This window comes from Canis lupus, chromosome 16 (assembly GCF_048164855.1).
Source record: "Canis lupus baileyi chromosome 16, mCanLup2.hap1, whole genome shotgun sequence".
In the NCBI taxonomy this organism is placed as follows: Eukaryota; Metazoa; Chordata; class Mammalia; order Carnivora; family Canidae; genus Canis; species Canis lupus.
This window is the reverse complement of record NC_132853.1, coordinates 61299386-61313600: the sequence shown is the minus strand read 5'-3', so window position 1 is coordinate 61313600 and position 14215 is coordinate 61299386. Positions and strand designations below refer to the sequence as shown.

The 14215-nt window shown below is 49.0% G+C and overlaps 1 protein-coding gene across 2 annotated transcripts in view; it reads right to left on the bottom strand.

The window, feature by feature from the left end:
• The window catches only part of TBCD (tubulin folding cofactor D), a 140136-nt gene extending 126261 nt beyond the window's left edge, over positions 1 to 13875 (bottom strand). The window contains exons 1-6 of one of the 2 annotated variants that reach the window (XM_072782114.1): positions 13639 to 13875; positions 13405 to 13455; positions 8520 to 8617; positions 5572 to 5673; positions 3630 to 3776; positions 475 to 530 (exon numbers count right to left, since the gene is read on the bottom strand). In XM_072782114.1, coding sequence (XP_072638215.1) covers positions 475 to 530; positions 3630 to 3776; positions 5572 to 5673; positions 8520 to 8617; positions 13405 to 13455; positions 13639 to 13822 — 638 coding nt within the window. In that variant the 5' untranslated portion in view covers positions 13823 to 13875. The remainder of the gene's footprint in view (positions 1 to 474; positions 531 to 3629; positions 3777 to 5571; positions 5674 to 8519; positions 8618 to 13404; positions 13456 to 13638) is intronic. The other variant, XM_072782115.1, reaches the window with a different exon arrangement.
• Between the last annotated feature and the right edge of the window lie 340 nt (positions 13876 to 14215).

Here is a 14215-nt window from a genome sequence, read left to right as displayed (position 1 = left end):
GCCATGTTCACCTGTTTGAGGCAGTCTGTTTTTTAGTCAACAGAGAATATGTGCAGGTTTCTATCCCAAGCCACAGTGATCCAATCAAGCTCATGATCTCCATAAACCACAGCGTTAACTGCTTTCTAAGTGACCTTTAGAGACTCATCTAAGCGCCACCACCCCAAAGCTGAGGTCCTGCCCACGTATAACCGCTACACCCGTTCTGAATGTGCACTGTTGATGGGACTGTCGGCTGACCTCCAAAGCCCCAGACCACACTGTCGGGTTCGGAGGTCTCTGCAGCTTCCTCAAAGAGAGAGACGAGCAACGGGCAGTAGCAAAGACTTCCCCAGGCCACAGGCCCGTCAGCCAGTGTCCTCCTCCAAGGTAACACAGAAACAGGAACACGGAAGAGGACGGAAGACAAACCCTCTCAGAGCACACTAGTCACATATCAAGCAACACAGCTGGCAGCGGCCGAGAGGTACTCACTTGGACACAAGGACAGCGGCTGCATCTCGGGCCTTGTCACTGACAACCAGGTAGGCCTACAAGGATAAAGGACAGACCCCATTACACACATCATGTAAATCTCGGGGACCTGCTCACCAGCCAGTCCCACACGCGGCAGCCCCCAGAGAACCCAGAATGAAGCTTCTAGGCAGAGGCCACATTCCAAAGCTGCACAAACCACCCCTAAACTGGAACCACAGTCGCCAGCAGCTGCCGAGTGCTGTGCTCACCACAGGGCAGGTGCCCAGCTGCACACGGCATGTGGCCAGACCCCTTGAAACACGTGTCACGCGGCTATCACAGGGAATCACAGGGGCACCTGGGTGGCTCGGGCAGTCGAGTGCCCGACTCAGCAGGGAGACCGCTTGAGGTTCTCTTCCCTCTCCCTCTGCTCCTCCTCCTGCTCATATTCTGTGTGTGTGTGTGTGTGTCTCTCAAATAAATTTTTTAAAAAAAAATCATAGCATCCACGAAGCACACATGGGACCTGCCAATATGTAAGTATGCAGTTGGGAGGCCCCACTCAAACAGAGGACCACCCAGGGTCAAAACAAAATAACTATTTTTTTATTCAGAAGCCTGCCTTAAGTCTCCAATTCTCACCTCCACTTTTTTCCAAATGATCCACAAAATATCTTTTTTCTGAGGGACAATCACATACCCAGTGCCAAACCCTTAGGAACATACAGCCACTCACCTGACCGTCCCATTTACACGACAAATACACAAAGGGTGTATGTAAAGGTGCTTCATCACCATACTACTTCTCACAGAATTAGAAACAAACTAAATGTCCATCTACAAGAGAATTTTGTTTAAAGATTTATCAATGGGGCAGCCGGGGTGGCTCAGCGGTTTAGCGCCGCCTTCAGCCCAGAGCCTAATCCTGGGGACCCGGGATCGAGTCCCATGTCAGGTTCCCTGCAGGGAGCCTGCTTCTCCCTCTGCCTGTGTCTCTGCCTGTGTGTGTGTGTGTGTGTGTGTGTGTGTGTCTCATGAAAAAATAAATAAAACCTAAGAAAAAAATAAAAGAAAATAAAGACTTATCGATGGACTGATCTGAGCAAGAGCATGCACATCCACGCGTCGGGTGGCAGCGGAGAGGGAGAATCTGCAGTGGACCCCACACTGAGCACAGCACCTGACGCAGGGCTCCATCTAATGACCCTGAGATCATGGCCTGAGCCAAAACCAATAGTCTGACACTCAACCGACTGTGCCTTCCAGTCGCCCCAAGAAAATATCTTTAAAATTAGGGTTCAGTGGAGCACCGTTTCCCTTCAAGATTATGAGAAGACATCTACTCACTGACAAAACACCAGGGAAAAAGCAGCTCGCAGAGCAGCAGGACACCAAGGGCGTGTGCACAGAGTGAGCAGCTCAGGATCAAGAAGCAAACTTCCTGGCTTCAAATCTGATCTACCACTGACCATAAAGTGAACCAGCTAAGTTACTTTTTTTTTTTTTTTTTTTTTTTTTACTATCGCCCCCTCAGTAAAATGAAGATAAAAAGAGTTAGCCATTGGGACACCTGGGGGCTCAGTGGCTGAGCAACTGCCGTTGGCCCAGGTCATGATCTCAGGGTCCTGAGACAGAGCCCACATCAGGGTCCCTGCTTGGCGGGGAGTTGGGTTCTCCCCGACCCCTCCTCTCCCCTCATGCTCTCTCTCGCTGTCTCAAATAAGTAAATAAAATCTTTTAAAAAGTATTGTTTTAAAAAAAAAGCAAACTCCAATCAGTAGAATTATGTGAGTCATCACACAAAAGATGATTAGAACAGTGTCTAGCACATAGCAGACACTCAACAGACACCCGACCGCTAGTGTTCACACCTTGTGGAACCCATCCTGCGTGGGCTGGACACAGTGACATGCTTCTAACCAAGAATGTGGCAAGGGGTAGGACGCCACTTCTGTGACTTGATAACACATCATGGTGACTTCTGTCTTGCCAGCAGACCCTGCCCTCTGCCAGCTTCGAGGGAATATGCTGCCATGTTAAGGGGGCCACATGGCAAGGAACAGTCAGCAAAGAACCCTTGGTCCAACACACTCAAGGATCTGGCTTATGGCAATCACCCCGACAACAGGAAAGCAAGCCTTACTCTGGACGAGTTTTGACTTCAGCTGGGGAGACCTGGATGCAGACTGCCCAAATTCCTGACCCACAGAAACTATGAGATAATAAGTGTGTGTTGTGTTAAACCACTGAAGTTTGGGGTGATGCAAATACTATGCACATAGACAAATTACTACCTCACAAAAAGTATGAAAAAATATACAAGGGTTATTATTCCTCGGCACTAGAATTTGAGGGACCTTTTTTTTTTTTTTTAAGATTTTATTTATGAGAGACACAGAGAGAGAGGTAGAGACACAGGCAGAGGGAGAAGCAGGCTCCATGCAGGGAGCCCAACGTGGGACTCAATCCCAGGTCTCCAGGATCAGGCCCTGGGCTGAAGGAGGCACTAAACCGCTGAGCCACCCAGGCTGCCCCAGGGACTTTGATTTAGCATCTTTCTTGCTTTGCTTTATTTTCTCATTTTTCTACACAGATCATGTATTATTTATACAACATTAAAAATTAAAAACCAAAAAAATAATAAAATTAAAAACCAAATTTAAAATGGACCTTTAGGGGATCCCTGGTGGCTCAGCGGTTTGGCACCTGCCTTTGGCCCAGGGCGTGATCCTGGAGTCCTGGGTTCGAGTCCCACATCAGGCTCCCTGCATGGAGCCTGCTTCTCCCTCTGCCTGTATCTCTGCCTCTCTCTCTCTCTGTGTCTCTCATGAATAAATAAATAATCTTTTTTAAAAAATAAAAATAAAATGGACCTTTATTTTCTCTTACAACTGCCCCGAGATCTCTCATATGTCATTACTACGATTAGCAGACAATTTGCACTACCTACAAAGAATTGAGATTTGCTAAGTAATTCATCCTCTCTCCTATATGAATTATCACACTTTCAAAATAGGTTAGGAAATGGAATTTTACCTCACTGAAAAAACAGTAACAGCAGTCAAAGAAACATAAGTGTTCAAAGTGTGGCTAATTAAACTCTAATATCAAGATAGCATGAAAATGAAAAAGAACACTAACTAGCAGCTAATGACGTGCATGATCACAGTTACCTCTGCTATTTGGAGAATGCGATCCATTATGGACATTCGCGTCTGTCCAGGTTGCGTAAGGAGGTTCCCGTCGAGGCGTGAAAAATCAAAAGGGATCAAGCAGGTCACAGAGAGCCACAGTAACAGCATGTAGCGCGTCTCCCAAGTCTAGGAAGTTAAATCAAAGTAAAACGGCTGCTGTACGAAGGACAGAGGTAGCCCGTAGGCCCCGCTCACAGTCCTCCCGCTCTCCCCGCCCCTCGATGCCACCACAGGCCCGTCAGGTGCGGTCCACTCAGAACCTGGAGCACAGACCCTCACGAGCTGCCCCCGGTCTCCCCTGTACCCCCCGCACACACCCGCCGTCAGACAGACAGCCCGTTACCTCCGCAGACGAAACAAACAGCAAAATGAACAAAGCAAAAGCACAACATGTCAGTCTAATGGCTCCTCCTGGCTGGCACCCTTCAGCGCACAATCAGCAGATTAAGAGAGTGAAAAACAAAAGATGGAGAACAAAAGACTTCAGAATAAAAACTATCCTCAACTTCCAAAGAGGAGTGCCCTTATTTTAAGAGGTCAGCAAAACAAGACTCCATTTCGGCCCTGGGATCACGCATCCAGGCACAAGAAGCAGGGGAGAGCTGGGGAAATGCTCACCCGCGCCTTCAACAGAGATCGGGCGCGTTCACAGACAACTCACTGGTGTGCAACTGTGAAATGTGTGCTCCTCAGAACGCACGCTGTGCGAAAGAATGCTCCCAAAGCAACCTGGAAAAGCGCGCTAACAAGGCTGGCCACCAGTGGGCCTCTGGAAACCTGGATCTCAGGAGGCTTCCCACCATTCCCTGAGGAGGAGGATGCCCTGTGCCTGGGCCACTTGTAAAACCCCGTGGCTTATGTCAAAACCTGCCGTCCTTCTGGGAGTCTGGCGTTTCAGTCCATGCTCGGCAGAGTACCCACGTGACCAGGCCCCAAGAAAAATCCTGCACACCAGCCTCTATGACCTTCCCTGGTGGAAGACACTTCATAGGTGCCATCACAACTCGGTGCCAGGAGAACTTACAAGTGACCTAACTGGGAGAAAACCCTAGAAGCTTCCTTCTGGGTTTCGCCAAACTTCCCCCCATATACCTTTCCCTGTGCTGATTTTGCTACTAATCAGTCACAACCATTAAGAACAACTCCACGCAGGGGCAGCCCTGGGTGGCTCAGCGGTTTAGTGCCATCTTCAGCCCAGGGTGTGATCCCAGAGACCTGGGATTGAGTCCCACGTCGAGCTCCTTGCATGGAGCCTAATTCTCCCTCTGCCTGTGTCTCTGCCTCTCTCTCTCTCTCTCTCTCCGTGTGTCTCTCATGAATGAGTAAGTAAAATATTTAAAAAAAAAAAAAAAAGAACTCCACGCAGAATCCTACAGTGGTCCCAGGGAATCATCAAACCGGGGGTAGTCCTGGAAACCAAGTAGTTTTATTTCAGTTTTTAAAAATGTGAAAGGTTAAAAAAAAAAAAAAAAAAAAAGGTTGATATAGTTATCACCACTACACTGTATATAGGCATATTGTTCTTCATAAAGAGTATATTTTTTTTTTTAATTTTTATTTATGATAGTCACAGAGAGAGAGAGAGGCAGAGACATAGGCAGAGGGAGAAGCAGGCTCCATGCACTGGGAGCCCGATGTGGGATTCGATCCCGGGTCTCCAGGATCGCACCCTGGGCCAAGGGCAGGCGCCAAACCGCTGCGCCACCCAGGGAACCCAAAGAGTATATTTTAAAAGGAATTAATTTAAAGTAACAAAAACAAAAAGGCAAAAGAATAAAAGAAAAGAGAGAGTGATACAAAGCAGCAGAAGTTAAAATTGAAGGAAACAGGAAGATGAACCCGCCAGTCAGGAGTGGAGCAAACAAGGGAAGAAGGAAGGACAGACGCGGCTGGGAATGAAAAGGAGAAAAAAGACACTCACCTCATGGTCTCTGGGATTCTGATTTGTAAACATATCTAAAACAGGCTGTACGTTGGCTACTTCATGAGGAAATAAACGAAGAAATGTTTTATATCCTCGAACCTACCAGGTTAAAAAAAAATTATTACATAATTAGAAAACACAGAAAGCAGCAAAATTATATTTTTCTTTATCATCAAAGATCACCACCTATTCCACACAGTGATCAAAAAGAATTATATCACATTACAGCTATATAACTTGTTAAGAATAAACAGGAAAGCCATTTTACTTCTTATATCATTTCATAAATGTTTGTTCTGACTTAACACGTATTATATGTGCTTCATCAAAAATAGAGATATATGGGACACCTGGGTGGCTCAGCAGTTGAGCATCTGCCTTTGGCCCAGGGCGTGACCCCAGGGTCCCAGGATCGAGTCCTGCACTGGTCTCCCCGCAGGGAGCCTGCTTCTCCCTCTGCCTGTGTCTCTGCCTCTCTCTGTGTCTCTCAAGAATAAATAAGTAAAATCTTTAAAAATATATACAAAACCACAATGAGATACCACCTCACAACAGTGAGAATGGGGAAAATTAACAAGGCAGGAAACAACACATGTTGGAGAGGATGTGGAGAAAGGGGAACCCTCTTGCACTGATGGTGGGAATGGGAACTGGTGCAGCCACTCTGGAAAACTGTGTGGAGGTTCCTCAAAGAGTTAAAAATAGACCTGCCCTACGACCCAGCAATTGCACTGCTGGGGATTTACCCCAAAGATACAGATGCAGTGAAACGCCGGGACACCTGCACCCCGATGTTTCTAGCAGCAATGTCCACAATAGACACATTTTGGGAGGAGACTCGGTGTCCATCAACAGATGAATGGATAAAGAAGATGTGGTCTATGTATACAATGGAATATTCCTCAGCCATTAGAAATGACAAATACCCACCATTTGCTTCGATGTGGATGGACCTGGAGGGTATTATGCTGAGTGAAGTAAGTCAATCGGAGAAGGACAAACATTATATGGTCTCATTAATTTGGGTAAAATAAAAAATAGTGAAAGGGAATAAAGGGGAAAGGAGAAAAAATGAGTGGGAAATATCAGAAAGGGAGACAGAACATGAAAGACTCCTAACTCTGAGAAACGAACCAGAGGTGGTGGAAGGGGAGGTGGGCAGGGTGACTGGGTGGCGGGCACTGAGGGGGGCACTTGACAGGATGAGCACTGGGTATTATTCTGTATGTTGGCAAATTGAACACCAATAAAAAATAAATTTATAAAAAAAAGACTTAAAATTTCAAAAAAATATATATATATACATATAGATATGTTACAAACTAAAAAGTTTTCCTTTGACCTTGTTTACACAAAAGTGTCCTCTGACACTCAGGAGACTAAGTCCTCAAAAACTCAAAGGTCCCCAAATTCACTATGGCTTCCATAAACGCAGTGCTACACCACCAGAAGGGACCCTGCACTCAAACCACCTGAGCCACAGAGGAGTAAGCCCACGGCAGCCCACCACGAAGCCCTCTCACTGGCCAAGGACCTCTCCTCACCACACAGCAGGCACTACTATACCGCGCAGCCCATCAAAACCCACCCGAGACAGGGATCCCTGGGTGGCGCAGTGGTTTGGCACCTGCCTTTGGCCCAGGGCGTGATCCTGGAGACCCAGGATCGAATCCCGCGTCGGGCTCCCTGCATGGGGCCTGCTTCTCCCTCTGCCTGTGTCTCTGCCTCTCTCTCTCTCTCTCTCTGTGACTATCATGAATAAATAAATAAAATCTTTAAAAAAAAAAAAAAAAAAAAAAAAAAAACACCCACCCGAGACAGTTCTGAGTCACTCCCATGGTTAAAACTGCAATTGGCTGGCACGCCTGGGTGGCTCAGCGGTTGGGCGTCTGCCTTTGGCTCAGGGCATGACCCCAGGGTCCCGGATTGAGTCCCACATCGGGCTCCCTGCATGGGCCCTGCTTCTCCCACTGCCTGTCTCTGCCTTTCTATCTGTGTCTCTCATGAATAAAATCTTAAAAAAAAAAAAAAATTGCAATTGGTGATGTCTGCAGGTCAGCACTGGCCTATCACCTGGGAGTCTCTTAAGAATGCAGATTACCACGCTCCACTCCAGACCTGCTTACTCAGAATCTGCCTTGCTAACAAGATCCCCAGGAAATTCACCTGCACATTAAAGTTTGATAAGCACTTCCATTTTCACCAAACTTGTCCACTTTTTCCTTGTAAGAAACTCCTAATTAGTCATCCCTCTCTCCCCCTCTCCCTCCCCCATTGCCTTTCTAGCTAGGTGCTACTTGATGTATTTCAACGAAAGATGCTAAATATCTCAGACGTGGTTTCAGCCAAAGGACCCCCAATCACTATCACTAATATCTGATCCCTAAAATGTGGTAAAAAAAAAAAAAAAAAAAAAAAGACTGAAACCCACAACTTATGTGTGAGAACCATCTTTCCTGAAAAATAATATTTGGAAGTTAAGTTCTAGACCAAGTATATAAAAAAGTGTCCTTTTGGGGTGCCTGGGTGGCTCAGTCGGTTAAGCATCTGCCTTCAGCTCAGGTCATGATCCCGGGGTCCTGGAATGGAGTGTCAGGCTCCCTCCTCAGAGGGGAGTCTACTTGTCCCTCTGCCCCTCCCCCTGATTATGTTCTATGTCAAATAAATAAATAAAAACCTTTTTTTTTAAGATTTGATTTACTTATTCATGAGAGACATAGAGGGAAAGAGGCAGAGGCAGAGACACAGGCAGGGAGAGAAGCAGGCTCCATGCCGGGAGCCCGATGTGGAACTCGATCCCGGGACCCCAGGGTCACGGCCTGAGCCAAAGGCAGACGCTCAACCACTGAGCCACCCAGGCGTCCCAGTAAATAAAAATCTTAAAAAAAAAAAAAAAAAAAAAGGCAGTGTTCTGTCAACTATAAAGTGCTATGTGTAAAGGTTACCTTGGTGATGATGTAAAGAAATTTAAAAGCCAGGTGTATGAGGTCAGCTGGAGAGGTCTTATCTTGCACTATATCCAACAACAAGTTCATCATCCATTCTAGGGAAAAACATACACAAAACATGTACTACAAAATTAAACATAAAGAAAATTAAACATAACTATGACATTAAAACAAAATGCCAAAAAAAGGCTTTATAAATATGAGTGGTTAAGTATTAGTAAACCTATTCAATCCAAGTATCAACAGAGAAAAAGAAGAAAAACATTTTCATCTTAACAGATTCTAGAACATAGAATACACCATTCATTCTTGCTCTTAAAATGCAGGAGAGGGGCTCCTGGGTGGCTGAGTCGGTAAAGCATGCAACTCCTGATGGCAGCCCAGATCATGGTTGTGCGATCCAGCCCCAAGCGGCCTCAGCCCTGGGCAGGGAGTCTGCTTAAGATTCTCTCTCTCGGGTATCCCTGGGTGGCTCAGCAGTTTAGCACCGCCTTCGGCCCAGGATGTGATCCTGGAGTCCCGGGATCGAGTCCTGCATCGTGCTCCCTACATGGAGCCTGCTTCTCCCTCTGCCTGTGTCTCTGCCTTTCTCTTTGTCTCTCTCATGAATATATAGGTGAAATCTTTAAAAATAGATTCTCTCTGTGCTCACTTCAGCAGCACATATACTAACACTATACTCTCCCTCTCCCTCTCCCCCCCCACTACTTACACATGTGCATTCTCTTTCTCTCTCCAAAAAAGATAATAAAATAAAATAAAATAAAATAAAATAAAATAAAATAAAATAAAATAAAATGCAGGAGAAATATTTTTAAAAATTACACGATCTCAAATATCTAATACCATGCCTTATAAAAGATACTTCCTACAACTACTAAGATTTAGTGATAAGCACATTCTAACCAATGTAAATAAGGCAGAAAAAAAGGATTTCCACTCCTAGTTATAAAGGAATAGATTATATAGAACTGTTCCACCACCAAAAATTAGAAAACTAGACAAGTATGTGATGAATTTTCAGACACTGGAACAACAGACAGTGCAAGGTAACAAACCAACAGGGATGTACAGCTGCCCAGGGTGTCTGCCAGGAGGTGATTTTTAGAATTCAGTACATGGAGGGGAGGACTCAAACAGAGCAGAGACTATGGTTCAAGGAGGCTAAGTCAGCTGAAATCTGTAGGACAGAGCAATGAAGAGGAAGGTATGCATGTTCACAAGCATAGGAGGAGCCCACAAGTCCAGGTTAAGAAAAACCATCAAAAAGCAGTAAGGTGGGCAGCCCGGGTAGCTCAGCGGTTTAGCACCGTCTTTGGCCCGGGGCGTGATCCTGGGGACCCGGGATCGAGTCCTGTATCGGGCTCACCTGCGTGGAGCCTATTTGTCCCTCTGCCTGTGTCTCTGTGTATCTGCCCCTCTCTCTCTCTCTGTGTCTCTCATGAATAAATAAAATCTTTAAAAAAAGAAAAAAAAAAGCAGTAAGGTGAAGAGTTCCCAGCTGACATGGGGCCAACATTCAAATTCCATCAAGTCAGAGTAAAGTCTTTGAGCACCCAGAGCAACCAGGAGACGCTCCAGAGAAGTCTTTTCTTAGTAGTGAGGCTAAATTAGAGAAAAACTAGAGAAAAAGTGAGAACTGCCCTAACGAAGCTATAAATGGTTTACAATTAACTAAACTGCCTGGCAAATTTGAGCACTCTCTAAAGACAAAAAATGTAAAACCACCATCATCATAATACAATACCCTTAATCCACTCAAAAATTGTAAGACATGTGGCTGTCTAAAAAGTTACTGTGACTCCTAATGGGGGCAATCAGTCAACAGAAATTCCCCAAAGATATAAACTTTTTTTTTTTTTTTAAGATTTTATTTATTCACTCGTGAGACACAGAGAAAGAGGCAGAGACACAGGCAGAAGGAGAAGCAGGCTCCATGTGGGGAGCCTGACATGGGACTGATCCCGGGAACTGGGGGTCACGCCCTGGGCTGAAGGCAGACAGATGCTCAACCGCTGAACCACCCAGGTGCCCCGAAAATATAAACTTTAAAGCAAGTATCATAAATACTATCAATACTAAGACATGCTCAAGGATGTAATGGAAAATCTGAACACCATGAGGCAAGAAATGAATATATTAACACAGTAACTTCAAGAGCTGGAAAAAACAAGATCTGAAGAGAGGATTAGATCCTGCAGAAGATGAGAGAACTTAGAGGCACAGTAAGTAAACTTCTACACTACAGGGGGAAGGAAGGGAAAACACAGAGCAGCCTCAGCACCACGTGCAAGTGTCAAGTGCATCAACACACAGTTAACCTGAGTTCTAAGGGCAGAGGAAATATCCAAAGAAATAACTGCCAAAATTATTCCAAAGTTGATGACCACTGTACACCTATTAATCTAAAAGCTTCAACAGGGGATCCCTGGGTGGCGCAGCGGTTTAGTGCCTGCCTTTGGCCCAGGGCGCGATCCTGGAGATCCGGGATCGAATCCCACGTCAGGCTCCCGGTGCATGGAGCCTGCTTCTCCCTCTGCCTGTGTCTCTGCCTCTCTCTCTCTCACTGTGTGCCTATCATAAATAAATAAAAATTTTTAAAAAATTAAAAAAAAAAAATAAAAGCTTCAACAAACTCCGAGCAGGATAAATGGGAAGAAAATTACACCATGGCATGTCATGTTTCAAACTGCTAAAGATCACCAATAAAAAGAAAATCCTACCAACTGCCAGAGAAAAAAGCCCAAGTTACATGGAGGAACAAAGAGAAGTATAAAGACAGATCTCTTGTCTGAACCAACACAAGCCAAGACAGTAGGACCATCTCTTTTAAAATGCTGAAAGGAAGGCAGCCTGGGGGGGCTCAGTGGTTTAGTGCCACTTCAGCCCGGGACGTGATCTTGGGGTCCCGGGATCAAGTCCCACATCGGGCTCCCTGTGTGGAGCCTGTGTCTCCCTCTACCTGTGTCTCTGCCTCTGTGTCTCATGAATAAATAAATAAAATCTAAAAAAAAAAAAAAAAAGGAAACCCAAAAGAAGCGGAAAAGCTAGCAAAGTATCTCATTACACAATGAACTTTAAACGTTACACCCAGTTAAAGAAGCCAGCCAGTCACAAAAGTCCATGTGTTGCCTGACTCTATTAGCGAAAATGTTCCTGCCACACACATGCAGACACAGAAAGCAGATTAGTGGTTGCCAGGGACTGGAGGGGGCGTGGGGGGAACTGCCGACGGGTAGGAGCTTCTTCTGGGGATGATGAAACGTTCAGGAATTAGTGGTGAGGGCTGCCCAAGTCTGTGACACACTAAACACCAGGGAAGTATACGCTTGAAATGGTGAAACCCGTGGCGTGTAAGTCCCCCCTCACCTCAGCACAAGCAGCTTCGTCCCAGAGCAAAACTCTCAACGGGCCACTTAGGACAAGAGAAGCTTCCCCAGAGGAGAGAAGCTTCCCCAGAGAAGTGAACACCCCACATAAAGGACAGGCTTCCTTCTGGCATCCGGGACAGCCTCAGTGTGATGGAAAACTCAACCAACTCGCCTGCTCCAGGGAAAACCTGCCATCCGCCCGGCACACTGGCCAGATGCAGCTGCCCAACAGAACACAGGCAGGAGAGGCCTGGCAGGAAACACTCCAACTTATAAAACAGAAGCAGAGGAGCCCTCATCTCCATCCCTTTGGTGTTAAACGCAGACAGAACCAGTAACACGGAAAGACCAAATTACATGGAAAAGCTGATGCCAGAGGAGAGAGTAGAACCTGGGGAAGAGCAGAGCACAGCCAGACCTGGACCGAGGGACTCAGAAACAGAGCAGAGACCGTCACAACAACAGAGACCAGAAAAGCAGATTATTCCACATGCTCATCTCAGCAATCCTCACCACCCGCCTCCAGCTGCAGTAAAAAGGGAAAGAGAGTGATACAAATCCACAAAGAAGAAGAGAGGAAAAAACAACAGCCAAGAGATGTCATCTGTGCCTTGGAAACTGGACAGCAGCAGGGAAAGCCGGGGGACCTGGAGCAGCCCAGCAAGCAGTCCGGGCTCAGGCACCGGGAGGGCCCCAGGCAGGGCAGAGAGGGAGACAACGGGAGTGCTCTGGGGTCCCGCAGCCACCGCCCCTGCTGGGCAGAGAGCCAGAGGCTTACGTCTCTAAAGTGAGCACCGCAGCCATTAGCCACATTTGGAGGCTTTCTTAATTTAAGTCCAATAAAATTTGAAATGCAGTTCTTCGGTCATCCTAGCCTAGCCAAGCTTCTGGTGCTCTGCAATCCCACGTGGCTAGTGGTGACCTTGCCAGACGGTGCCCATCTAGAACATCCCGTCATCACACAAAGCTCTACGGGACCGAGGTGCTCTGGATAGAGCGGGTCCAAGAGGAAGCCAGGAAGGGGCGGACGACAGCCACGCGGTCAGCGCCGCAGTCCTAGGCCGGAGCAGGCATTCGGGGCTAGGAGGCCCACAGCGGGACCGCCCCGACCCGGCTGCAGCACCCAGCACCCAGCACCCAGCTGCAGCCGCTGTTCCCCAGACCGCAACACCCAGCCCTACGGCGACTGTGAAGCGTACCGAGCCACAGACAAGCACACTTAGATAGCAAAGACAACGGATGAAATAAATTAAAGAGGGATCCCAGGTGGCTCAGCGGTTAGCGCCGCCTGCAGCCCGGGGCGTGACCCCGAGGTCCCGAGACCGAGTCCCACGTCGGGCTCCTGCGCGGAGCCTGCTTCTCCCTCTGCCTGGGTTTCTGCCTCTCTCTCTCTCTCTGTCTCTATCTCATAAATAAATAAATGAGATCTTAGAAAAGAAGAAGAGGAAGAGCTCGACTCGGGCTGGAGCTGGGGCAGGTTGGGACCCCGCGGCGCCTGCCTCCGTCCTCACCGAGGTGCGGGTCCAGCAGATGGGGCTGCTCCTGGTATTTGTCCATTATCACTAAAAAGAAAGCGCGAGAATTGGCGTCCGGGAGGGCGGTGCCCCCTCCGCGCCGCAGGCCCCCGCCCCCGCCCCCGCCCCCGCCCCCGCCCCGCGCCTTTGTCCGCGGCTCGCCCCCCGCGGGCCCCCCGCCCCCCCGCGGGCCCCCCGCCCCCCCCGCGGGCCCCCCGCCCCCGCGCGCACCTCGGAACCGCTCCAGGGCGCCCTCCCGGGCCGCACGGTCGCCGAGCACCTCCCGCAGGCGGCCGAGCAGCGCCCGGGTCTCCGCGCTCTCGCCGAACGCCTCGAGGGCGCTGCCGCGCGCCAGCACCTCGTCCTCCGCCCCGTCCTCCGGCGCGCCCGCCGCCCGCTCCTCGCCCAGGGCCATGCTCGGCGTCCGCGGCCGCGCCCGAGCTCCGGGAAGGCGAACGCGGGCTGACGCGGGCCGAGGGCGACGGCGGAGGCACTGGCGGTCGCCACCGACGCCGGCCCCGCCCCGCGACCTCCGACCTCGCGCCTCGGGCCGCTACGGAGCGCGCCGGCCGCCAAAAGAGGTGCACGGAGGCGGCGCGGAGCCCCGAGGGGCGGGGCCCGGGGAGGGGAGCCTGCGGCGCGGGAGGGGCGGGGCCGGGGGCGCGGGGGGCGGAGCCTGCGGCGGGCGGGCCGGGGGCGCGGGGGGCGGAGCCTGCAGTGCGGGATGGGGCAGGGCCAGGGGCGGGGCCCGGGGAGAGGAGGCTGCGGCGGGCGGGCCTGGAATACGGGGGCGGAGCCTGCTGCGCGG